At 59.1% G+C, this 26,328-nt stretch overlaps 1 protein-coding gene across 2 annotated transcripts in view; it reads right to left on the bottom strand.

The window, feature by feature from the left end:
• Positions 1–26,328, bottom strand: part of TNFRSF1B (TNF receptor superfamily member 1B) — a 34,431-nt gene that overhangs the window by 7,445 nt on the left and 658 nt on the right. For both annotated transcript variants that reach the window (XM_021683452.1, XM_021683453.1), the window contains exons 2-8: positions 8,158–8,257; positions 5,847–5,975; positions 4,983–5,132; positions 4,379–4,472; positions 3,703–3,941; positions 3,105–3,182; positions 2,206–2,240 (exon numbers count right to left, since the gene is read on the bottom strand). In XM_021683452.1, coding sequence (XP_021539127.1) covers positions 2,206–2,240; positions 3,105–3,182; positions 3,703–3,941; positions 4,379–4,472; positions 4,983–5,132; positions 5,847–5,975; positions 8,158–8,257 — 825 coding nt within the window. The remainder of the gene's footprint in view (positions 1–2,205; positions 2,241–3,104; positions 3,183–3,702; positions 3,942–4,378; positions 4,473–4,982; positions 5,133–5,846; positions 5,976–8,157; positions 8,258–26,328) is intronic.

Here is a 26,328-nt window from a genome sequence, read left to right as displayed (position 1 = left end):
GCAGTGAGTGAGCTCCCGGCTAAGCAGTGAGTGCAGTGAGTGAGCTCCCGGCTTAGCGGTGAGTGAGCTCCTGGCTAAGCAGTTAAGTGCAGTGAGTGAGCTCCCGGCTAAGCAGAGAGTGAGCTCCCAGCTAAGCAGTGAGTACAGTGAGTGAGCACCCGGCTAAGCGGCGAGTGAGTTCTCAGGGGCTCGGAACCAGCCATGGTGGGAATGTGTACAATGGTGTGAGCAAACACCACAAATCAGAGTCTGCATTTTTGGTTTTTGGGTTTTTTTTAGCTGCCCAGAGAGCCAGTTACCAGCACACCACTGGGCTCTATGCTCAACCTCACTCAACAAATAATCGAGTTACACTCGGTGAACAAGAAACTCAGTGGACGCAAAGGGGAAGTGGAGGCCACTGGCCATGCCTGAGACACCTTTGCTGCATCGAGTGTTGGGAAACACTTGGTTGGGACAGACACTGCGGCAGCGGGAAGGCTGGGTGGAGCCCCACCAGGCAGCCGCTGTCAGCAGCCCTGAACTGAAGCCAGAAGAAAGGAAGGTGTGGCGTTTGTACCCCGGGGGGGAGGGGAGAAACAGTCTGCACTTCCAGGCCAGTGTGTTTGTCTGCGACAACGCAGGACAGGCGGGCCAGGAGTCCAGAGACATGTTGCTGTGTGACCTTGGACAAGTCACGTTCCCTCTCTGCACCTCTTTTCCTGCCAGCAACATCAGGAGCTGAGATCAGTCTCCGGTCCCTACCCAGTCCGACTCCCTGTGTAAACCTTGGGCACTGGGCCGCCAAGGGCTGAGCTTTTCCCCAGCAGGGTGGTTCTCGATCGGGGGGATTCTGGTCTCCAGGGGACACACAGCAATACCTGGAGACATTTTTGGTTGTCACTCCTGAGAACCGATGCTACGGGCATCTCGTGGGGTGGGGCTAGTGATATTGCTGAAAACCCCCAGTACACAGGACAGTCCCCCCTGTCCCCATGACAAAGAATTATGTGGCCCCAGATATCAAAACTGCTGAAGTTGAGAAACCTTGCCCAAGCAGGACTGGGGACATGGAGGGAGTTCCTCATACTGTTTCCTCATCTGTAAAGTGGGCAAAAATTCTGCCCTGCCAACCAGGTAGAGGTTACAGCAGACATGGTATACTGGTCCATCCGGCACCCACTCCCAAGCCCTGTCCCTCCCCTCCTCCACCTCAGAGGCTGGGAAAGTAGCCAGGGGTGGTCCCATGCCTCGGCTCTGGCCAGTGAGACAAGAGAAGCCCACCCAGGGCTTCGGGGACAGTGTCTGACTTCCTGATAAAAGGCACCATCACCGGCCTGGCCACATACCCCTCTTCTTTCTGCCTCAAACCTGGAGATCACATACAGAGCGGGGCCCACGATCTCACGAGGTAAGGCCGCAAGCAAGAGAACAGAAGCCGACACGCAGAAGGGGGCAGAGCCTGGGGTCCTGCTGGCCTCACAGAAGGATGCAACTGAGCGGTTCCAGCAGCTGACAACCCCTGGACTCTCTGGGACGTGAGAAAAATAAAGCCCCTTTGTTTCAAGTCACTTGCAACCAAGTAAATGCCTTCCTGAGGAGAAACTGAGGAGCTACCACACCAGTGTTCTAACAAAAGTCCCTCACAGACCCCACTTTATAAAAAAAAAGATCAAAGGCGAGCTGCTTTGGTCGAAGCGGAGGGCAGGACGCAGGGCCCCAACCCCCAGCCTCCCTCTCAACCCCAGAGACGACCCCCTCCCAGGTCCTCTTTGGAACACCAGGGTACCCCTCGCACGGCTCCATGAGGAAGAGCTCTGTGAGGCCTCAGGGAGACGCTGAGAACTGTCGCCACCGAGTGAACAGCACAGCCCTCACGTGGGGCTAAGCAGACACTGTCCCCTTCTAATGGTGAGGAGACAAGCGTCATGAGTAATGTCAAGTCTGGCCAACGTCACAACAGGGGTCCATGAGCGGGTGCTTGGCATCAACACCACCGACCCCCTGCTCTCTGATGGGGCACTTCACACTCACCCTCTCGTTTAGCCCAGGGAGGGCTGCCTAACCCCCAAGGACAGACTGGCTGGCCTTCCCTCAGCCCCCCAGGGCTGCACACCGCCTCACACTGGACGGACCAACCTTCAGCATTCACGGCTTCCCATGGGAATAACACGGCCCAGCAGGAAGGAGAGCAGGGGAGGAGGGGGGAGGCAGAGGGACACTTACCACTTTGGCTTCTCCTTGTAGGCAGAAGGGCTTCTCTGCAAAGAAGAGAGAGGGGACAGACAAGTCAGGGAGAGTGGCTTCCTCAGGTCACACCTGCTCTAACGTGGAGGGCAGCATGGGGCCCAAGCAGAACCGTTCAGAGTAGGCCCAGCCCTGGGCGGCAGCAATCACCCACCAGACAAAGTACACAGAAGCCCCCGTTCCCAGCTCCCCAGCTGACCCAACCCTGTCCCATTCCCCTCCACCATGCCCAACTGTTCTCCAGCGTCCCCCTCTTTGCTCATGCCATGGCCTCTCCTTAGCTTGCCTTCTCTGTCCTGCACATGTCTACCCACGGAAATCTGACTCAGCTCCGAAACCACCTGCTTCAGGATTTCCAGACAAGAATCCCAGACTGCCACCCCCTTGGATTGCTCTGATGGCATCTTGCCTCTTAAGCAGTGAGTACAGTGAGTGAGCGCCCGGCTAAGCAGCGAGTGAGCTCTCAGGGGCTCGGAACCAGCCATGGTGGGAATGTGTACGATGGTGTGAACAAACACCACAAATCAGAGTCTGCATTTTTGGTTTTTGGGGGGTTTTTTAGCTGCCCAGAGAGCCAGTTACCAGCACACCACTGGGCTCTATGCTCAACCTCTCTGCAAAGAAGAGAGGGGGACAGACAAGTCAGGGAGAGTGGCTTCCTCAGGTCACACCTGCTCTGATGTGACTAACTTACCAAGGTAAGTTAGTGGCCATGCCTTCTGCCCCTGGCTCTGAGCTCCCACGGAACAGGGGCTGCCAGTATCCAGCTCCGTCTGACCCACAAGGCTGTGCCTGGTGCTGGACTCACAGGAAGAGCCCCAGAAAAGCTTCCAGAGCAAATGGATGAATGCATGAAAGAGGAAGGAATGAAAACTTACTCTTTTTCTGGGTCATGATGACACAGTTCACCAGCCCTATTATCAGCAGACCCAAGGCTGTCACACCTACAATCAGTCCTGGAAGGAAAAAGAGAAGCTCAAAGCAACTGCAGAAAGCAAACCCAGACGTACCAGGGGCCAGGCAGCCAAGTCCGTGACCAAAGATGTCTGGGTTGCCACGGGAGGGGCAAGCCCAGTCCAGAGGCTCTCAAATTCAATTGCAAGACCAACAAGCTAAAAACTACATACCAGACAGAACATGTCCGTCAGCCACATTCAGCCCCCAGGTCACCACTTTGAGATCTGTGGTCTGATGGAGTCCTAACCCCAGAAGGGAAACCCATGAGGTGACCTGGCCCAGCTCACCAGCTAATGAGTTCATCAGAAATGGCAACCAGGAGACCATCTCCCCTTGCAGATAAAACGCTGACCCCACCTCTCTCACCCAGCGGTTCTTAGTGACAACACCACGTCTTGGCAGAAGACAGGTCTCATCGGCACCCGCCTCCCAGGACAGAGGACAGGGTCCAGCCCGCAGCAGGCGCTCAGTAAGACTCTGAGAGATTAGAGAGGCTGAACGAGCCCTCCTGCGACTTACCAATGGGAAGAGAGATGTCGCCTGTGCTGAGCCCTTCAGTGGGGGGGCTTGGAACCATCGGGAACAGAACGGAGGTGCTAGGAGCCATGCTGGGCCCTGGAGTTGGCTCCCCACGCTGGGACTGCGTGGGCCCTGGCTGGGACGTGGAGGCCGGGCGTGGGGCCGTTCCCAGGGTGGGGGGCACGGAAGTGCAGACTGCATCCATGCTGGCATTGCCAGGGGTGGCCACAGAGCTACAGCTGGGGGAGGAAGAGGTTTGGTCAGGGGACAACAGAGGCCAGAAGGGCTCGGCGTGGCTGGGCTCGCTCATGGGGAGCCAGGAGGGCGGGCAAGGAGTCCCAGCCGCCAGGATGCGGGAGAGAGAATTTGTGCCACATCCCCCCTCAGAACGGCCCCTTTCTGTCCCCACCCACCCCCCCCCCAGTCCCCATGCCCCCCACCCAGTGCTGACTTCCGGGGCCAGGCTACCATACACCTGCTGGCTGTGCTGGGACCCACCCACCATGGGACAGAGCCATCCCGGCAGCGAGTAAGGCTCCCCAGTGCCTCAACCCAAGGCAGTGAAGGGGGTGGATTTCAGGTCCCATGGCATGGCCGCTCTGTGCGCTAGACCACAGTCCCCGGGGACCGCCCTGCCCTCCCTGCTCCTCCAGAACCCAACGACTCAGCCACTCACATCCGGTGGGGCCTGCAAGTGTCTGTGGATGACGTTGTGCTGGAGAACGTCCCTGGGGCACAGGGAGTGCACACCACATCTGACGTTGCAGTTCCTTCAGGGAAAAATTGGAACTCGTCACCAACTCAAACTCTTAGTAGAACAAGCGGGCCTTGGCGCGGGAGCCCTAGGAGAAGTCTGAGGGGCCTACGGACCTCTGTCTGCACCTCTGCCCCTTAAAACACACTCATGAGCATGCACACATGCACATGAGCGTATGTACACGCACGCTCGTGCACGCACGCGCACACACACACAGCTGGGCACTTTGATCCTGAACCAATTCTAGTGACTTCCTGGGCTCCGGGATCACGTGGGTTCATCTTCTGGGGGCACCACCTGATTTTCCAGGAACTTCGGGCTTAATCTGATCCCTCTCTGGACCCCTCAAGGCCTAGAACACAGTAGGCGCCTAATCTGGCGTGCTGGAGGAGCGAACGGAAGGGGTAGGGGTGGCCAGCACCTGGCCGCCACTGCCCACGTTCCCAGCTGGGGCTGACGGATTGACACCCATGAAGGAGAGGCCCACGGGGGTCCCCGAGGGCCGCTGGCCCTGGCCCCATACCTGGTTTGGCCACGCCAAAACCCGGGCGACACTTGCGCAGCAGCGCGCACAGCCGGCAGCCTTCCTGCCTCCTCAGCGTGCAGTACCAGCCCGGCTTGCAGGTGCAGATCCGGTTCTGCTCCCGAGTGCAGGCTTGAGTCTCCACTTGGTCTACAAGAGCCAGAGGGTAGCCCAGGGTCATCCCCGCCTCCGCCGGCCCCGCCCACCCCATGCCCACTCCACCCCGCCCCCCCCCCCCAGCTAGCTCTGCTCTCGACGGGCTGGCGCAGCCCCCGCAGCTGGGGGCAGAAAGGACACCAGCCGCACGGTCCCAAGGCCTGCGGTCTGGCTCCCTCTCCATGATGGCGCGAGCAAGCACACGGGCTCTCCGAGGCACGGCTTCCTCAGCTCGAAAATGGGCACAAACATTGTGCTGGTGAGACCCCCTGCGGCCCTTGGCCCACCTGCCCCACGGGGCTGTTGGAGAGGATTTGGTGAGACAGAGGATGAAAATGCCATTGGCAGGGCGCCCAGTCGGTGAAGCACCTGCCTTCCACTCAGGTCATGATCCCAGGGTCCCGGGACCAAGCCCCGCATCGGGCTCCCTGCTCAGTGGGGAGCCTGCTTCTCCCTCTCCCTGTCCCTCCCCTGCTGCTCGCGGTCTCTCTCTCTCTCTCAAACAAATATTTTAAATCTTAAAAAAAAAAAAAAGGAAAGAAAATGGCACTGGTAAACAGGGAAGGGCTGACCCGTACAACCCCATGCTCTGGGGCATGAAGAGAACTGGCCTGGGGTGATCCCAGCCGGCGCTCAGCCCGAGGGGCTGGGCTGCACAGCGGCCAGGGGAAGGTTCCAGGGCCCAGGCCGCTCTCTGAGCCCACTCACCAGGGCTGCAACGGGAGCCACAGCTCAAGCACTCGGGAACCCAGTTCCAGAGCTGGGTGTATGTGCTGTTCTCACAGCGGGCACACACGGTATCTGAGGTCTTGTTGCAGAATGATCGTGCATGGGAGCCTGAGAAAGCAAAGGCCAGAGGTCAGGGGCTCATCCACCACCCCCCAGGGCCCCAGCGTCCTGAAGCCTGGGCGGGAAGGCTCTTTGAAAGCGTTCCAAGTCCTTCACCGAGCCATCTCACATCTTGCAGGCTCCCAGCCATCACTTCATGACCATAGCCCTGGCGCTCATAAAATGCCTTTTCCTGGGGCGCCTGGGTGGCTCAGTTGGTTAAGCAACTGCCTTCGGCTCAGGTCATGATCCTGGAGTCCCTGGATCGAGTCTCGCATCGGGCTCCCTGCTCGGCAGGGAGTCTGCTTCTCCCTCTGACCCTCCCCCCTCTCATGTGCTCTCTCTCCTTCTCTCTCAAATAAATAAATAAAATCTTAAAAAAAAAAATTTAAAAAAAGGGGGGCGCCTGGGTGGCTCAGTTGGTTAAGCGACTGCCTTCGGCTCAGGTCATGATCCTGGAGTCCCTGGATCGAGTCCCGCGTCGGGCTCCCTGCTCGGCAGGGAGTCTGCTTCTCCCTCTGACCCTCCCCCCTCTCGTGTGCTCTCTGTCTCTCTCATTCTCTCTGTCTCAAATAAATAAATAAAATCTTTAAAAAAAAAAAATGCCTTTTCCTCTGCTCTTTCCAGATGCCTGGGATTCTACCACTGGAACTGCCAGTTGCTAGTCAATCACACTTTAGTGAGAACTGGCTTGCTAGCTCCTTTCTTCTTTACAGTTGGCTAAAATTCTCCACCTGTGGGTGTGAACTAGCAGGACAGCTAGTAGGAATGTGGTCCCTGGTTTCCCATCAAGGAAAGTCCCATGAGGACATGGGGCTCTTGTGGGTCTGAAGAGAAGGCAGGCCAGGAGATGGGAGAACACCAAAGCAAACCTTTAAGAAACGAGTTTCTCTCTTGAGCCTTGAGCCCTATGCTGCCAAATTCACTGCTGTGCTAATCCAGTAACTTCTTACAGAGACCTTGCCAGTTAACAGAAAGAGAGTCACTTGTGAGGTCTCTTAAAATGGCTGTGGGAGATGACAGGTACACGCTTGCCCGCCCACACCTCAGGCTAACGGCTCGGGCCCTCCAATGGCTTCCTAGCTTTTGTAGAATAAAATCTAAGCTCTTACCATGGCCCCTGCTAACTTACTCTCTCTGGGCCACACACTGGCCTCACTGTTCCTAAGGTTCACCATATAGGCTCCCACCTCAGGGCCTTTGCACTTGCTGTTCCTCCAACCTGGCAGGCTATTCCCTGTATATTTGAATAACCCACTCCCTCACCTCCTACATGTCTCCGCCCAAGTGTGGGCTCTTCAGAAAGGCCCTCCCTGACCACCCCGTACCAGACCGCATGTCCTGCTCCATCTGTCTCCACTGGCTTTACCCTGCCCTGTGTCCTTCACAGCATTTACTCTCTGATAGGACCACACATCTATTTCCTCTGCTGGCTTCTTTGCCTGTGCCTCTATTAGATGCAAAATCCACGAGGGTGAGGATTTTGTCTGCCCTGCTCTCGGTTGTACTCCCAGCACTTAGAACAGTGCCTGACACTTAGATGGCGCTTTATAAATAGTATAGGAGTGCATGTATCAACAAACGAGTAGATGGATGACACCAGGAGTTGAGCCACTCAGCTTTCCCAACTGGGGTTAGGCCTCAGGCCCACCATCCGTGAAATGGGTAAGCACGCACTGACTGGGTCATATATGTACTGAACACCCACTATGTGCCAGGCACTCTGCCAGGCGCTAGGATTCAGTGGAGAACAAGCCCACGGTCCCTGTCCCAGAGGAGCGCACGGTGGAGCTGACAAAAGAGGAACCAGGCCATGACTGCGGGGTGAAGAGTAGCTGCCGTGGGGGATGCCCAGGGGCCAGTGGGAGCTCAAAGGAGGGGCCAGATCTGACCAGGCAGTGTGAGCAGGCTTCCTGGAGGAGGGGTACGTCTAAGCTGAGGTCTACAGGAAAAGTAGGAGTTAACCTGGGGAAGGGAGTTGGGAATTAGGCCAGGATGAGGGAACAGAATGTGCCAAGGCCCTGAGGCGCGAGAGGCAGCATGGGGCCAATTCATGGAACTAGAAGGAATTCAGTTCGAACTGAGGGCCATGACCCTACCCCGCTCCGAGCCCCCCACACACGCTCCCTGCAAGGCGCCTGCCCCCAGAGCCCCAGGCGTCCAGGAGTCAGGGCCCCAGGCTGCCCCTCACCCGGCGGACACGTGCTGCAGCACATCTGGGCCCTCTGGTCGAAGTACTCTCTGTGCCGGCACGTGGTTCCAGGCTCCGGAGCGTAGGGGAGCGACGCAACCTGAAGAGGGAAGGGAAGGACAGCCATGAGCACGGCCACCCCTGGATCCCGTCACCCCTAACACCACAGGACGGGGTTCCTGTGGCCGCGAGTGTTTGGCCCTCTCCCGCTGGTGCTCTCCTGACGTGGGGGCTTCTCCCTTTGAGGGGAAGGTGGACAGGAGAGTCCCCACCTTCTTGTACTGCCTCTTGTCCCTCCCTTGCGGGCGCACACGCATGCATGCAGGTGGTGGCCCCGAGCCAGCTGGCCCAAGCGTCCGGCTAGCTCCTCAAACACTCCAGGGGACAGAGGTGGAGCGCGGGAGCTGCCGGAAGGCAGTGGCTTCAGTCACAGAGGACCACGGTGCTCAGCACAAAGCGGCCCTCTGCCTAGGATGCCTCCTACTCCCTCCTGTGCCTGGAATCACCCCCTTGGTGCTTCCAGCTGAGTGCTGCCTCCTCTGGGAAGCCCTCCCTGACTCCCCCACGCTGTGTCAGGTTCCTCCCCATCTGGGCTCTCTCTGAACACTGGATACGGCCCCTTCGGACAATCAGCTCATTATGCTAAAGGGGGGTAGGGGGGTGCATGTACACCTGCGCACGTGTGCCCACGTACACGCATGTGTGCCCCCACATACACACATGCACCACAAACATCTGTGACGCAGGGGACAGAAATAGCGGCCTCACCATCTCTGGACCCTCAGACTCCAACACGGGGCCCACACAGCATCAGGGCTCAGTCGATGAATGCCGGTTGATGACAATAACAACATGACCATGCCCTGAGCACTTATGGGGTGCCAGGTGCTGATCCAAGTGCTCCAGGTGCTGTAGGCAGTGGATGCTATCGCCCCCCACTCAGGTCCCCTTGTACCCGCAGGGTGCCCAGCCCCCAGCCGCCCTCGGTGTTGACTGGTAAGGGCCCCGGCCTCCCTGCGGGACCGACACTGTGTACAGTTCATGCTCCAGAGACCCCCCCTGGCGGGTCAGGCTGCAGGGAAGTGGCCTTGGCCTTCCCCTACACACACGCACTGCCTAGGAGTCAGGACTGCCAGAGGCTTGACCGGGCCCTGCCGCACACAGCTCAGGGCCAACAGCTGGAAGTCACTGGCGGGGGGGGGGGGGGGGCGCAGAGATGACCCCTAGGGCTGGGGTTCCCTGCGACAGAGTGATCTGTGGCTCTTCCTGCCCGCACGCCTTTGCCCCAACTGCCTCCTCCACCTGGAACAGCTTCACGCTTCCTCGGACAAAATTCCACGTACCTCGTGCTCGCTTCGGCAGCACATATACAAAATTCCACATACCTCTTCTGACAGCAGCGCCCCCTTGAAGGCTTCCCAGCCCACACACCACCCTGAATCATCACTTGGACCCAGAATCCCGACCTCCTCCTTCAGGGCTCCTGGCACACAGGGCTGGGCCCCCACTAGGTGGGTGTCCTCCAAGCCTGTGGGTTGGGCGTAACTCTTTGTTACTACTCCAGGGCCTGGCATGTAGTAGGTGTTCAGGGGTCCCTAACCTAAGCAGTGGGCTTCATTACAATGTCATTCCTCAAGGGATCCATTCCAGCACCACGGCCACGAAGCATAAACAGGGGGTGCATCCATCACGCTGGCCTGGCCCTGAAGCCCACCCTCCATCCCAGGGCCAGTGCCAAAGCCCCTCTAGTGAGGCTGGGAAAGACACAGGCTAGCAAGGGAAGTGGGAACCATTCCGCACAACACAGAGCCTAAAAAAGTGACTTCCATCCCATCTGGACTACAAGCTTGCATGTCTGTGGCTTTGCACATGCATGCACGTGAGTACACACACACACACACACACACACACGCGCGCTCAATCCCAGTCCTTCTTCCTTCCCCGTTTGGTCCTGGAGTGGGCTGGACAAAAGGGGAAGGAAGCAAGGCCCCTTATCAGGGCTCCTCACAGTTGGGGGTGAGGCTCACTGTCAGTGTCCAAAACATCTGGGGGGCCTGTACTAATGATGTTCCTAATGACCCCCACCCCAACAAATGGGACAGATGCTCAGGGAGTGGGCCCAGGAAGCTGTACTGTTACAGAAAGAAAGAAAAAGAACCCCCAACCCCAAGCGATTCTGATGCTCTGCTGCTGAACATACCCGATTATCTGGCACCCCCGGACAGAGCGAGATGACCTGGCGGGGGGGCACAGAGGGAGACCCAGAGATCAAAGGCTAGGGGAGCCCCTAAACCAGAGAAATCATACCTTCTGCAGCCCCCTTTATACACACCATTCAACTGTGTACCAAGCATAGCAGAGGGCCTGACTCTCCCCCGTGGCCCCCCAGATAGGCCTTCCTTGCAGGCTGCAACTGTGGGGCTTCCTGAAGGGAAGGGGCCGTGTCTCTCCCTCTGGCGGAGACCCCCAGAGGCAGCTGTCTGTCCCCAGAGGGCAGGGAGGGCTGCACATCCTTCTCTTGCAGCCCCTCGCCCTGCAGGGTGGTTAGCACAGACCTCGGGGACCCGGCCCAGCACACCATGGGCTTCATCCCCACCAGGACCCTCGGCAGTGACTAGGGAAGCCCCTCACTCACGTAGGGCTGAGAAGCACCAGGCCAGTGCAGCTCCAACAGGCAGAGAGAAACCCTCAGCCTCAGGGGCGGCCCTGGGAGGCCAGCCCTGGCTCGGGTGGGAGGATTTCCTGTCAGGGTCCAAAAGGCCTGATGGGAAAGGGCCCTATCCTGGCCAAGCCTGCGTTGTCTCTCCACCCACAGGCCAAGGGTTCCTGGACAAAGGCAGGCAGCAGGACCCCCACAGCCCCCAGCCACTGCCTGGAGGCCTCCCCTCCAGGGCCTTTTCCGGTCAGAATCTTGTTATGAACACCCTTCCCTACACTTTCTCCTGCTGCTGTGTGTGATTCCAGAGCCCAGGGGCCGGCGGTGGGCAGAGGAGGTCAGCCCTCGCTTGAGCAATCTCCAGGCCTGTTTATCCTCTTGGACAGAAAAAAAAAAAAAAAAAAACAACCAACCACAGCCCTGTCACGGCTTAACAATGAGGAACAGAAAGCCCCTCTGCAGAGTGGGACAAAAGGTCACTCCCTCCCTGTACTGTGGAGCTCCCCAGAGCAGAGGCCCTGCCGACCCACAGCCCCAGGAGCCCCAGGAGCCGGCCTCAGGTCACCTCAGGAGCCACATGGGCCAGGGGTCTCTGGATGTCCCCAGAGCGGGGCAAACGGGCTCTGGGGAACGCGGGCCTACAGAAGCTTCTAGATCCTTTGGCTGGTGTTGGGGAGTCTCAGACTCACATATCACCCACCCGCAGGGAGCTCTGACTGACATTTTAAAATGAGGAAATAAATTGGATAGTACTCAATTTACTCAGCAGTTTAGCAAACCCAATCTTCCAAAATACAGGGTCCCTAGGTGAAAATCTGGAAATCACTGATGACTCTTAACCATAACAGGGGAGGCAATCTGTGACCCAGTGTGGGGATGGGGGACTGGAGAGAAGACGGATGGGTGGGTGGATGGGCAAATGGATGGACGGGATTGGTAAATAAGGGGCGGAGAGGAAAATAGATGAAAGGAAGGTGGGAGAGAGGGGGGAAGTAGGGAGGAAGGGATGAAGGGGAGGGAGGAAGGGGGTGGGGAGAGAAGGAGGAGGGGGGGTGGGAGGGGAGGGAGGGAGGAAGAGGAGGGAGGAAGAGAGGGAGGGAGGGAAGTAGGGAGGCAGGGGAGGGAGGGAATAAGTGGGGAGGGAGGCAGGAGGGAGGAAGGTGAGGGAGGGAGCAGGAGGGAGGGAGATGAGGGAGGGAGGAAGGGCCTATCTAACATCCAACGTATGAGACACCTGTGATTGTGCGAAATGGAGACAGAAAGAAGCAAAGCCACCTCTCTGGTCTCCCAAAAGTTCTAAGCCATTCCGGGGCCTGGCTGGTGGCAGGTTGATGGAGGGCCAGGTACAAGGAGGCCATCAGGGCCCCCCCTCACCCACCCTCACCTCAGGGTCAGCAACTCCCTTTCCTCTGCTCAACATGGGGCCCCCTCCTCCCAGGACGGGAGAAACCCGCAGAAGGGAGCAGCTAACATGCACTGAGCACCTGCCGTCTCCCAAGAGCAACTGTATGCGCTAGATCCATGGTCCCACAGAGTCTCCCCGCAACGTTCCCAGCGCCCAGAGGTGAAGTGACATGCCCCCCCCACCCCGAGGCTAGAGCACAAGAGCGCCACTCCTCGGCGCCTCTTCTCCTGCCTCCCCTTCTCCTGCCTCCCTTCTCTTGGGAAGGTCCCCAAAACAGGGACCCAAGCTTCCCTTTCCCCTTGACACAGATCCAGGACCCCAGGTGCCCCCCAAAACTCAGCACACCCTCCCACCACGTGGCCTCCGTCAATCCTCCAGGTTCTCAGCTCTGGCCCTTTGAGGAGGAAGGAAAACAACGGGATATTTGTTAAGCACCTACTATGCACCGGGCCAGGCCGCAGGCACTTTATGGAACCCTCCTTCCGCCCCCAAAAGCAGGTGGGCGTGTGCCCATCTCACAGCTCACGGAGATCAAGTCATTTGTCTGAGGTCATCCAAGAAGGATGGGGTGGAGTTGGGATGTGACTCTTGTCCTGGTCCCACTGGAGAAATCCTTGGTCCCCTCCTCAGGACAGCTGAAGGAGCCAGCTCCTCGTCCCTGGGTCACTGCAGTGCCACAGCCCCAGGTCATCCACCTCCTCACCACGCAGGGACCGGGGCCCTGGCTCAACAGGTTCTGTCTGTCACTCGGGCTCTTTCACACACACACACACACACACACACACACCAGTGCAGGGGACCCCTCTCGGCCTCAGGCCACCATCCTCTGACCTCAGCTCTGACCTGGTTTCCCAGGGGACCCCCCAGGGACCTCAGAACAGGCCGGTCTTCCACAGCCCACAGGGACATTGGCCACCTGAGACCTGGCTCCTCCCAGAACTGCCTGTGTCACTGGGCTCCTGAGAGGACCCGTCCTCAGGCTCGGCTTTGCCAAGCGCTGGAAGGATGCATGGGAGCCCAGGAAAAGGAGGACGGGGCCCAGAAGTGGGGGCAGGATGGAGGTGCAGCCGCCGGGGGCCAGCAGGGGCCTCAGACGCCGCATCTCAGCGACCTCCCATTTCATGGTGGAGAAAGTCAGGGACAAGAGTGGAAACGTTCATTCATTCAACAGACGTACCAAACACTTGCCGATCCAGGTGCTGGGCATTACTGTATTGACTATATCCCAGTCCCTGCCCCGCCTGGGGCCAGAAGGCATCGGGAGAACGGGTTTGGCGTGTCGTAGGCCCCGCCAGGAGGAGGCCAGGCAGCTAGGCAGAGTGGCGGGGGCCAGGGTAAGGGCGCTGGACACAGACACAGCGCAGCACCCCCTCCCAGGGCTCGCTCCAAGCCAGGCGTCATGCACGCCTCACCACCCCGCTGAGTCCTCATCCCAGCCCTGTGAGGTCAGCACTGTTACTAATCGCAAGTCACAGATGGAAAATGTGCCTCATATGGTCTCCTCGCCTCCAGCCCTGTTTCCTCCCCGCCATCAAGCTGGTGTCTTCATCTCCCCTCTCCCCCTCCATGGAAGACTGGACTTCAACGCCCCTGGGCTCACCCAGAGGTCTCCCTGCCCTACTCAGGCGCTCCCTCTATGGTGGGCAATAACTGGCTTCTCTGTGCCTCGGTTTCCTTGTCTGGAAAACAGCGCCGTGGGCCTGCTTGATGCTCTAAGCCCCTTCCAGCTCTGGCTTCTCAACGACAGGTGTCAGGAAGCTCAGGCCCCTCCACAGACCTCAGAGGACTGGGTGGGTGAGTGGGTGGCCCGCCCACGTGAGAGGCGGAAAGACTGAATGAGCTGGGAGGTGGGGTGGGGGTGTGAGGCCAGGCTGAAAGCGGGTCCGGGGAGGGGCTCGCAGGCCCCCGCCTCCGCCCCTCATTCCTCCTGCCAGGGTGAGGGCAGCCTGTGCAGGTGGCCTGTGGGAGAAGAGGGACCCGAGATGTGAACCCGGCAATCACGGGAGGAACGCGAGACTGAGGTTAGAGCGTCTGCATGCACACGCTGGTCCTGGGTGACTCGGGGTGTCACTTACCCTCTTGGAGCGTCTACACTGTCACCTGTAAAATGGCGACACAAGGCCTTGCCCTGCCTCCTCCTAGAGCTGTTGTAGGAACAAAGGCAGGGGGTCTGAACTCAGGTTCATCAACTGCTCCCAGGCTCCCAGGGGGGCCCACGGGGGAGCCCTCAGGGTCTGCAAAGGCCCTGAGTTGTAGACTAGTGTCAGACAGAATATTAGAACTGGCTCCTCCTGCTTGGTTTCAGCTAAAAATGGACGAGGTGAGGACAAGACTCTGGGCAGCAAGTTGCCCGGGGCCCGGGCGGTGCCAGATGGTTCATGTGGGCCTTGCAAAGGAGGGGGTTCCCTCCCACCTTGAGGCCAAGTGTGGGGAAGCTGACCTGTGACCCTTGGAGTTACAGGGTCACCCATGGGCTAAGCCCAGGCCTAGTCCTCGAGGAGCTAAAGTCAGGAGACCGTGGCAGGCCAGCTGCCACGACAGCGGGGTGGAGGCCTCACTGGGGCAGAGAGAGACAGTCCCACCGGCCAGATGTGAGCTTCCTGGGGTCATTGCCTCAGGTGGTCTCAAAGGCTTTGCTCCAGGGGAACACCTGCAGGGGTGGCAGGACCCCAAAATAAAGAGCCTCGGTGAGTGGCCGAAACCCAGGGACACAGTGTCCAGGAGAAGGGACAGTAACATGGCGGTGAGTTCCTGAAAGCAAGTGAGCCTCAGAGACCTGCTGGGGCCAAAGCCATGGCCAGACGAGAGTCACCTGGGGAGTCAGGCATGCCTTTTCCTGCCCGCTGCCCCCTCCCCTCCTGACGTCCTCCCCACTCACTCTGGCCCTGGGGTGACGGGGAGGAAGAACCAATTCAAGGTGGACACTGCCCGGGGCCATCAGCCAGTGAGGGGCAGAGCCAGGGCGGCCTCGCCAGTCCGGGTCTGGAGTCTGAGTCCGCGCTCTCGGGGGGAACCGGGCAAAGCCTGCCCCAGATGACTTCCGGTCTTTCCCCGCTCCTGGAGCACAGCCTGGCCCCGCATGTACCCCGAGGTGGCGGCCCTCTGTCCCTTCTCCTATTTATAAATAGACAGTGAGAGAGAGGAAGGCAAAGCAGGGCAGACCCAGGGAAGGAGAAGCGGCTACCACCAGGCAATGTCTTCCCAGAGCACTACAACTCCGCACGGAGCCTTCTGCTCTTCCTGCCACCGTTAGTGCAACATCTTTGGGGTCTTCAAGGCTTTCGAATTTTCTGGAGACCCTTCACCCCCGCCCGAGCTTAGATGCCGGTATCGTTGGGAAGGGGTCACAGCCCCGGCCTCCCCCAGGAGCACCGCTGGGTGCGGGGAGGGCGCAGGAAGGGGAGAAGGTGGGAAGAGGCCCCAGGGAGAAGCTTCAGGCTTTGGGGAATAGCCTGCGCCTCTCAAACCGACCCTTTTCACAGAGCCAGAAAGACAGCGAGACTGTGCAGACCCTGGGGAAACGCCTACTGTCTACACACAGCACCGGGCACCGCATGCATTCTCTCCTTTATTCCTGCACCAACGCAAGGAGATTGCTATTACCCCATTTTAGGGATGCAGCGATAGAGGCCTCGGGAGATTCCATACTAAGTCCAAGAACAGTAGCAAGTAGCAGACGGGAGCGCGTCCCAGCCATGTCTGCCTCCGTGTCCTTGGACAGTTTTACACCTTGTGGTCTTGTCCCGCTCCTTCGTTTTATAGAAGAGGGCCCGAGAGGGACAGTGACCCCGCTGAGAACACTCAGTAAGCAAGGCACAGGTGGAAGCAGTGACTCTCCCAGAAGGGTCTCCAGGGCCCCAGGGCCAGAGGCCACAGCCATGCGGAGGGGCGGAGGCGTCTGCGAAGGACCCCGGGGGCCCCCACACAGGCGGAAGCCATCTTCGGGCAATAGAGAAACCCCATCATTTGCATGGCAGCCCCTGGGGCCCTGCGATAGGGTGGGAGGCGGCAGAGCCATCTGGGGCTCCATCTTGGGGGGCTCGTGGGAGCCGCGGGGACGGCGGCGGGGGGCGCAGCCACATCAGGCCAGGCCGACCCGGGGGAGCTGCTGGGGCCGGGGCAGCGGAGGCTTGTCTGCCGTCATGGACAGCAACGCATCCGCGTCAGGAAAGACGGACCACATCACAGGCTGCAGCCCAGGGGTGACACATCCCACTCTTGGCCTCCTCCTGTGATGTCGCTTTAGAAGTGAGCCAGGGGCAGACAGGAAGCCTGGGCTGGTATCCGGTCTGGGGGCCAGGCTTTGTGCTCAGTGCCAGGGCTTGAATCTAGCAGGGTGCGGCCCCTGCCCCCGAGGAGCTGGTAGCAGAGCGCCTTCCATCCCCCCAACCCCCCACCTGCCCCAGCCTGTCCTGTCGGCGTGGCCTCCTCAGTGTCCCTGGCTCCTGTCTCCCACCCTCGGCGTCTCCCGCCAGCTACAGCCTCCTCCCTCTTGGTCCCCAGGCCTTCCAGATGGACCCGACGCCACCTTCCTACAGCCAAGTCTGGCCCGGTTTAAACCATCAGCTCCACTGCCCTCAGGCCCGAGCTCAACGTCCCCAGCTTGGGGCCCCTGCAGCATCCCTGCCATGGCCTCCCACACAGGGCAGCATCTGGCTCCTTGCCTCTCCCCCACCCGCCGCCGCCGACACCGTCACTCCTGCTGTTCCCTTGCCCGAACATCCTGACCCCCCACCCACTCCCCCACACCCCAGGCTAACTCTCCCGCTTCTTTCAAGAGTCCTCTCCACTCTCACCCTAGGGAAACCTTCTCCGAACTCCCAGATGGGGCCAGAGGTCCCTCCCGAGGGCCCCAGGGACAACCTGGGTCAATCTCTATACTGCCCAGACCGCTTTTTGGTTCATTATTCGTTCTGCAGGGTCTGCCCCTCAAAGACAGGCTCCATGCCCCTCTCTGCACGCTGTAATGGGAGCTCTGAGCCAGACACCTGGGTCTTAACCCCAGCTCTGCCATCCTGCAGCCTCGGTTCTGTCATCTATAAAATGGGGACAAACACAGTGCCCACCACATTAGGGCCATTATGATTCACCGGCAGTAAGAGCCAAGCGTGACTTGCAGGGTTTTTATTACTTATTGCTCTAGGCCCAGGACACAGGACACAGCAGGTGCCTAATAGATGCTGAATTGTTTAACAGAAGCAAAAGTCTTTGTTTCCAGTTAGTTGAAATGAGTTGGAGCCAACATGAGAACGGGGCAGGAAATGGCTCACAGAGAGAGAAGGAGATGTCTGTCCTTAGTTGGGGGAGACCAACTGGCAGCTTTCAGATAAGAGTCCCTCCCAGCCACAGCGACCACCATTACATCCAGGTGGCGGTTTACGTGCAGAGGTCTGGAGCCCGACCGCCTGGGGTGGAACCTTGGCGCTGCCTCCAGTGAGCTGAGAGCCTGAACACAGAGCTGAACCCCTGTGCCTCAGCTGCCTCTCCTATAAAATGGGGGTAGTGATGGTCCCCCTCCCCAGGGGGCTGTGAGGGCTGAGGGCTCAGGGAAGGCATGAGACCCTTGCCTGGCCCCGTGAAGCACCCCCTGGATGTCAGCCCCAGCCCCAATGGGAAGTGACAGAGACACTTCACCCCCACCTTACCGAGGGGGGAAAAGCGAAGCTCAGAGAGGAGCGCAAGGTCCCCGGCTACTCTGGCAGCAGAGCGAGGCCCCCCAGAAATCCTGCCCCCCGCCAGTCGGGGGCACATCACATCTCACACTACACCTGGGATGAGTGGGTCAGCAGAAGCCCAGGTGACCGAGGCCAGGGTCACCCCATGGCTCCCCATGACAGCTCCAGGAACACAGGGGGCTGACAAGGACCAGGATCACCTGGCTCCAGCTGGGGCAGGGCTGAAGGCAGACGTGCCTCGTGTTTCAGGATGGGACAGAGAGAGACAGCTCCTCTTCCTCCTGAGTACCTCTGTCCCACACTAGGTCTTGGGTCCAGTCCAAAGGCCCCTTTTCCTCCCTGAAGCCTTCAAGCCTTCCTTCCTCTTCTGCTGCAACCCCCTCAGCCCAGGGCTCTGGCTTCAATGATTACACTCTACCTCATCTGGCCTGCCCGCCAAGGCAAGAGTGACCTTCCTACTATATGCTCTGCTCTAGTCACTCCCCTTCTCCAAAACTATCAGTGGCTCCCTATTGCCTCAACCCCAGCTAGGCGGTGAGGATGGTGCCGAATTCAGACTCCTCCCTTATTAGCCAGCAGCATGAGAGTTTGTTTAAGAAATGAGGTTAATAAACATCAATCTTTTCATCCACAGACAGTACACATTTTGGGGGGCCTGTTGTGAGGAGTAAGTGAAATAAGACACATAAAGTGTTGGGTGCCTGGGGTGGCTCAGTCGGTGAAGTGTCTGCTTTCGTTCCACTCAGGTCATGATCTCAGGGTCCTGGGATCGAGCCCCGCATCGGGCGCCCCGAGCAGGGAGCCTGCTTCCCCCTCTCCCTCTGTCCCTGCCTCGTGTTCCCTCTCTTGCTCTCAAATAAATAAATAAAATCTTTAAAAAAAAAAAAAAAGACATGTAAAGTGTTTAGTAAACACTCCCCAAATCATAGGTGTTCCCACTTTCTAATGTGATCTTTACATTTTTTACTACTCGCATTCCCCGGCCCCAAACAGCTGACGGCCTCCTGTGCCATCACCGTGCCTCACGAGGCTTGAGCTCCCGCTAGGACAGTCTAGCTACTGTCCCCTGCCATTCCCACCGCATGCCTCCCTCCACACCACTCCCCCTCCCGTGCCCACTCATCCCCATCCTGCCCACCCTCGGGGCTCAGCTTTTAGAGGGATCCCTGTGTGGTCATTGCAGGAGGAGGACCTGGAGGAGGACAGGATGGGGTGGGGGGGCAGAGCCAGGGAAATGACAAGAAAAGATGGGGGCAGTGACCAAGAGGCCAGGCCTGGAAGAGAGTGAAGCCATCCGGGGTGGGGGGGGTGATGGCCGTGAGGCGGGGGAGGGGGGCTCTGGACCGCAGGACCCGCAGGACCCGAAGGAGGAGGAGGCTGCAGCCCTCAGGCAACCAGGCGCAGTGGGACGAGCCGAAGCTGGAGTCTCTGCGAGTGGCAGACAGAAGCCCCGGACTGTGGGTCAGCAGGAGGAAGGACAGACAGGGGTGCCCAGGATGCCGGTGTGCAGCCTGCTAACTAAGGTAAAGTGCTGGGAGCCCTTCCCAGGAGAGTCCCTGTCGAGTCCAGACTGGGGCCAGAACCGCACTCCACCCTCTACCCAAAGCCACAGCCCCCACCCCTGCACCACCTCCCCCAGTCTAACACTTGGGGCCAAAGGACTCTAAGACAGGGGTGGGCAAGGTCCTTACTGATCTCAATGTCCAGGGAGGGCAGCTGAGCCAGGGCCAGACCCCCAGCTCCCAGCCTCATGCTCCAGACCCGCCTGCAGCCTCTGGCATCTCTCCCCATAGGCATCTGACAAGGCCTCCCATGGACGGTCCAGAAGATACCGACCGGTACACAGCCTGCCTGTCCCCAAATCCCTCCCTACTCCACTCCCCACCCCCTGCCCAGGCCCACTCAATTCCCTGAACCCGTGGCCACAGCAGCCATACCCACTCAAGGCCAAGCTCAGAGTGAAACAGATGGGTGGGCCACTGTCTGGACAGCAAAGGAAAACAAACAAAAGCCCCTGGGGATTTCTACCCTGTCTCTGGTCGGAGCCGCTGGATCAACCCAGGGCCCAGCTCCGAAGCCGGCCTCTTGAGCAGAGGTTTGCTGGCTCCAGAAACAGACTCAGCCTGTGGCTCGTGAAGTCAGTCCGCATTCCACGCTGCCCATCTTCCCCAGGCGTGTCCACTTGGCGCCTGCTACCAAAGCAGGGAGGGTGGCGGCCACCTGGGGCCTGGGAGGTGGGTCCTGCAGCCTCCCTCCATGCCCACGTGCATCACTTGGTGTAAAAGAGCTGGCTGATGGGCCTTCTTGTTCTAGAAAGCAAACCAACAGTCTAGTGATCGTAAACCTGCACAGATGACACCTGAGACATGGCCTGTCCCCCCCCCCCCCCCCCAAAGGAGACGTGGAGGCTCAGAGACATAGGGCAGTATCCCAGTTGGCAAGAAAGCAGGGCAGAGGCAGGACCACAGCGGCAGTTGCCCCCCCCACTCGGCTCCCCCGCACGGCTCACATTTGGGGCAGAAGGAAATCTATTCTTCCGAACCCCAGTCGGTAAACAGACACTTCCTCCTACTGGGTGCGCAACCCGAGAGCCCCAAACCACAGTGACGTCACTATCCCCACCCGTGACCTCACAACACGCCACGGTGGAAAATGACCACGGGCCCCACAGGGGTGGGCCCTGGGCTTCAGCGTCCCAGCCCCACCGTCGACAGCTCGACAGAGGGGGACAGATGCCCACAGCCCTGGGCTGTAAAGGGGGCCGGCAGGACTCAGAACCAGCAGGGAGGGCTGTGTGCCCATCACAGGTGACAAATGGCTTCTTCGAGGAAACCGTCACTCCCCACCCCGGCTTCCTTGAAGCTGTGGGTTCTCAGAGAGCAGGCCTTGCAGTGGATGCCCACAGCACTGCCTTACCCACAGTCTGGGGCCCCAACGGGTCTGGCTTCTGAACTTTACGAAGGGGCAGGGAGGCAGAAAACCCATGAATCCTGTTCTGCCCAAAGGTTCTGCGTCTGGCCTCGGAAGCAAGCTGACAGGCAGCCAGGAATTCTTGATGCCAGTGGTGCCTGAGTCAAGGAAATCATTCCAGGCTCAGCAAGTGGGATTGAGGTCAGCAGGAAGGCACTCTGGGAAGCCAAGATATTAACAGTGGGGAAGCGCTGGGCTCTCCTTCCTGGGAAAACTTCTGGAACCCCTCACCCCTCAGTCTATGGCCTTTGTCAAGCATATGCAAAGCTGGCACTTTCCCAACATTCCAAAGACACTGTTGGGATCAGTGGTGGCGAGGTTTTATGGAGGGGGATGCTGAGCCCCAGGGAAGCTAAGTAACCCGAGCAAGGTCACACAGCAAGCCAGGGAACTCTGCTCTCCTGACACCCAGGCCAGCGCTCCTTCCTGCTGTCTCGGCAGTCCCTTGGAGGCTGGAGAAAGGACAGCATGGCCTCAGGGGATCCTCCACAGGGCGTCCCCTTCTCAGGGTTACAAGTAAACAGAACTTTGGGATCACAGAGGTTAGAAATGAAAGAGATTTTAGAGATAGCCCGGAAGGCCCATCTTGCAGGTGGGGAAGCTGAGGCCATTAGACCCCCCTATACTGTACCAAGTGTGCCCCCTCGCTCACCCGCAAATGACACAGAACACCTGTAACTTATGAACGGAGCAGGGGTGTGATTCCCTGACCACCCCCCAGCCGTGGCCACATGCTAGGGTCCGCCCAGCGAGGGGCATCGGGGCAGGAAAGACAGCCAGGAAAAGGCAGGCAGAATGAGAGCTGCGCTCAGGGACACTGGGCAGAAGCTCTGGGCAGCTGGAGGTCTGTCACCCACACCCAGGGGCCCCATGGCTCAGAGACAGAGACTCTGACTCCATGGTGGTCCCCGCCTCAGCCCGAGCACCGCCCCATGACCCAGAGTCAGGTCAGGCCCCGCAAAACCACAAATGCTCAACTAGCCACCAGGGAGCTTGTACGGCCTATGAAGCACTTTTAACCCTGAGGTTAAGCCAGGGAGGTGGGGGTTGTACCCATTTTACAGATGGGAACACAGAGACCCCCAGAGATAGAACGACGTGCCAACAACACACGGCCTGTAAACAGCAGCGTAAGGATCTAACTGTTCTGAGACTTGGGCCCTTCCCCTAAGTCATCAATAGTGCTTCCCCCTAGTCCGCCAGAGTGGCCGGAACTGGGAGCGGTGGCATCTCTACTCTGTTCCCGTTCCCCTGGTGGCACTCCTCTCTCCTCCCTAACCCCCAGCTTCCCTCCCTGCCTGCTTCTGGGCAAGTCACATGCCTACCAGGGCCCTGAGTCATTGCCCGTGGGTGGCCCTGTCACGAGCTCGGGTGGGGAAGTGGGGGACAGGAGGGAGCTTTAGGGAGAGCACCCCTAGGCTCGGCAGACCCAAGCTCAACACGAAGAGGAGTCCAGAGAAATACCCGAGACAGAGGGAGACACGCTGGAACCCAGCCCTGCCACCACTGGCTTTTCACAGTCTTCTGTCTCATCCATAAAATAGGGCCATGATAAAGGTCAAAGGAATATTGTTGCTCATTTAGTCAGTACTTTTTTGCACCTACTACATGCCAGGCCCTATTCTAAGCCAGGGGTCCTCAACCAGGGCAATTTCTCCCCCAGGGGACATTTAGCAATACCTGGTGACATTTTTAATTGTCACACAACGAAAGGGGGGCTAATAGCGGCATCAAGTGGGTAGAAACCAGGCATGCTGCTAAACACCCTACAATACACAGGATGGCCCCACAACAACTACTGGATGTCAGGAGCTAGGAACCCTGTTCTAGGCTGCGAGTCTACAGCGGCGAGCAGGTCCCTGCCCTCACCATGCTCACATTCCAGGAGGAAGATGCAATGAAAATGAAAGGAACAGAACAGGTGATGGGTGTTATATAAGAAAACAAAGCAGGTCAGGGAGGGAGAGCACCCAGTAGGGAGCTTTTTTTAGGCAGGATGGTCAGAGAAGGGCTCTCTGAGAAGAATTCATCTGAGCAAAAAGAAGTGGAGTGAATGAGACTAGGTGATATCAGCAGGAGGAGCTTTCAAGATGAAAGGCAAGGCAAGTGCAAAGGCCCTGAGGCAGGTGTGTGTGGGGCACGCCTAAGGACCAGAAAAGCAGCCAGTGTGGCATAAAACTGAGAACTAGTGCTAAATGTCACACATACACACACACACACACACACACACACGTACCATGGTTGGCCTCAAAATCCCACCCGCGCTCTGCACTGTATGGTCAGGACCATAAACTACCTCCCAGTCCTGGGGAGGAATAGTGCTCCAGGAGCCCCTGGCTCAGGCTCCAGGATGGCAGTGAGGGTCACTACCCGACCTAAAAATGCCAGGCAGGTTCTCAGCCGTCTCTGCTATAATGCCTTTCACACCCACTTGGCTCTGTGAGGAGAGCGAGGTGGGAAATACTTTCCATGTCCACAGACAGGAAAACGGAGGCTCACTAACTTGGCCCGGATCACAAGGCAGGTAGGGGCAGAGCCCAGGTCTGTGACCATTGGCGATGTGGCTCCTGGAGGGCTGGAGCCGGGTCATGGGCATCTCGAGGTCCCCAGAGCCCAGCACTAGTGGGCCTGGAGCAGGTGTCCATGAATGTTGGGGGAATGAATGAATGGCACGCATCGGGGTGCCTGGCCGCCTGCCCACTGCCCTCTGATGGAGTGCCCCACCACCAGGCCACATCCTCAGTCAGCACCCAGGTCCCCCTCTGGGATGTCAGGCTGGGGGCAAAGGAACATCCTGGGACAGCAGGTACACTGCTCACGCATCTCCACACCAAAGGCCATCATCCCCAGGCCAGGCTGGGAGCCCCAACCTCTCCCCTTAACTCGAGCTGGCCCCGGACCCCTGCGCAATGAAGAGGCAAGTGGTGAGCCCTCAGCCTCAAGACTTTGCAGTGGGAGGTGGGCCCGACCCCATCCCCAGCAACGAGCAGCCAGACAGCCAGACGGCTGGGGACCCTGCCCACCCCCATCAGAGGGCACCTAGTGCTCACCTAACCTGCCGGCTTTCCTGCCGAATGAATGAATGACTGGATGAAGGAACCATGCATTCTACACCAGCCAGTTTTTAAAGGAGCAAAAGCCCTAATGGCAGTGAGTCTGCCACACTGGCAGCCAGGTCGGGTCTCCTGGGGGCTCCTTCTGTGACTACAGAGTCACAGCCAACATTCCTGAGGACACAGTGAGTGTGTGGAACCTGGCGGGGGCAGGAGGGGCATCCAGACACGGCGGGGAGGGGAGGGAGGCGGGGGGGCGTTATAGAGAAAAGAGCTCTGCAATCAGGCGGACCTGAGTTCAAATCCCTGCAGCCCCCGCCCCGCCCGCAGCTCTGCAATCCTGGGAAATGGCACAGCCTCTCTGGGGCTCAGCTTCCACATCTCCAAATGCGAACCACAGCATCCCCCTTTTAGGAGTTGCTGTAAGGAAGCTTCCAGTGAGGTTCTGTACGGAAGGCCTAGGACAGTGCCTGGCACTTCGTTCCCCAAAAAAGGAGCTACTGTGGTACTAACAAGGACGAGGAGGACCCCACAGGCCCTGCACTCCAGGAAATTTCCACCTGTTGAGGTAGATGAGACACAACTAGATTAAAAAGCAGAACAGAGTCTGTCCTTGGGAGGAACAAAGAGCCGAAGATCCAATCCAGCTGGGAGAATGAGAAAAGGTTTTCCAGGAGAGGGGAGGCATGTGGGAAAGGGCCTGAAGGAGGAGGCAAGGGGAGGGCCATGAGAAGGGGACAGCTCAATGACCCTATTTCACTGGATGTGGGGTACGGATGCAGAGAGGTGGCAGAAAGAACCCAGACCCTTGACTCACTCCAACCTGGGACACTGGGGGGAATTTCTGCCTCCACCACTGGGAGCCATAGGAGGCTTCTCAGGCAGGAACAGAGGAGCGAGGCCACCAAGGAAGATCAGTGGGAGAGGCGGCAGGGTCCAGGAGACCAGCCCCAAGGCTGTGGAGATAGTCCTGGGGGGATGGAACATGCTGGTCAGGAGGGCTGGGAAGTGAGAGACAGGGGGGACCCCTCACACTACTCCAGGACTCGGGCCTGGTGTCCCACAGAAAAGCCCTGTACCTCTTCCCCGGGGGGGGCTCCCATGGCTCCAGGTTTCACCAGCGCAGGACAACACCCCTCAAGGCCTGAGTCTGTGACTTGATCCTGCGTTCAGGCTCTCAGAGCTGGGACTCTCTCCTGACCCTCCCCTGTTTTCAGGACAACCTCTGGGGCAGCCCCCCAGGATACATCCTGACACCCCCTGCGGGTGAGTCAGTCCTGTTCTGACAGCCTCCATCCTCTGCCCTCAAGAAATGGACTCTGAAGTTGCCTCTAGTCGCAGCCAGTGAATCACTTTACGTTACCGCATCAGCCAATGTCACCTGCCACCCTCCTCCCAGCAAGACGTTCACCTGAGTCGGCACACCACACGTCCATCAGGATAAGCTCAAGAGGAAGGGACGAAGGCACACCTCCTCCCCAGTCAGGGCAGGCGGGGTGGAAGGGGAAATGCCCCCCTTTAAAGGAGGAGCGCCCCATGCCCATCCATGAAATACAAGTTCTCCGAGGCTCTGTTTGCCTCCTTTGTGAAATGGGGTTACTCTATCTTACCAGACTATGGAGACAGCCAAAGAAGGCAAAATATGAGCAATCCCTTTGCAGACTCTACCTTGCTACTGTGGTGGGTGCAGGTAATACTGCCCAGCACCTCTGGGGCCTCTGCTTTCTCCATGTTCCTGGAGTCCCTCAGCCCCGTCTGTCTTTGGTAACCAGCCCAGAAGTCCTTCCTCACCTCCTGTGTCCCCAGAGCTCAGCCCAGGAGAACCTGAAGACACTGTCTCCTCCCCGTTACCCAGAGCCCACAGAGAACAGGCTCTGAAATGGTCGCCGGACACCCCAGTCGGTCCTGGGGAGGGGGTCGGTGCAACGAGCACGGGAACAGCCCGCGGTCCTCCCGCGCCCTTATTAGGCGCTTACTGCACACCTGACCCTGTTCCTTCAGGCGCGCAACCCCGGTATTTCTAAGAAAGAGGAAAACCATAGGCCAGAGGAGGAGTAAGTCTGAAGAGGGTGCCGGCGTCCGCCGTGGGGACAGCGCCCCAGTACGGAACCCCCTCCTCCACGCCGCGGCAGGCAGGCAGGGGTGTCCGAGCTGGGGATCCAGCGGGGATCATCCCAGGGCCGGCCGGCCAGCCCCCAAACACCCGGGCCTGCAGAGGCGGAGGGGCCGGGCTGCGCCGCGGGGACCAGAGTTCGGGTGGCCCGAGCGCACGTGTGCCACACCGGCCTCGGGGGCCGCAGCGGGTGTCCAGGCGCGCGGGCGCCGTGCGTCTGGCCGGCGGAGGGCGGCGCCTCGGTCGCCCCGAGCCCCCCGCACGGCGCCCCGGGGGGAGTGGGGGGGGCGCGGCCGGGG

The sequence above is a fragment of the Neomonachus schauinslandi genome, chromosome 4 (genome assembly GCF_002201575.2).
Source record: "Neomonachus schauinslandi chromosome 4, ASM220157v2, whole genome shotgun sequence".
In the NCBI taxonomy this organism is placed as follows: Eukaryota; Metazoa; Chordata; class Mammalia; order Carnivora; family Phocidae; genus Neomonachus; species Neomonachus schauinslandi.
This window is presented reverse-complemented; position numbering and strand designations above follow the sequence as displayed.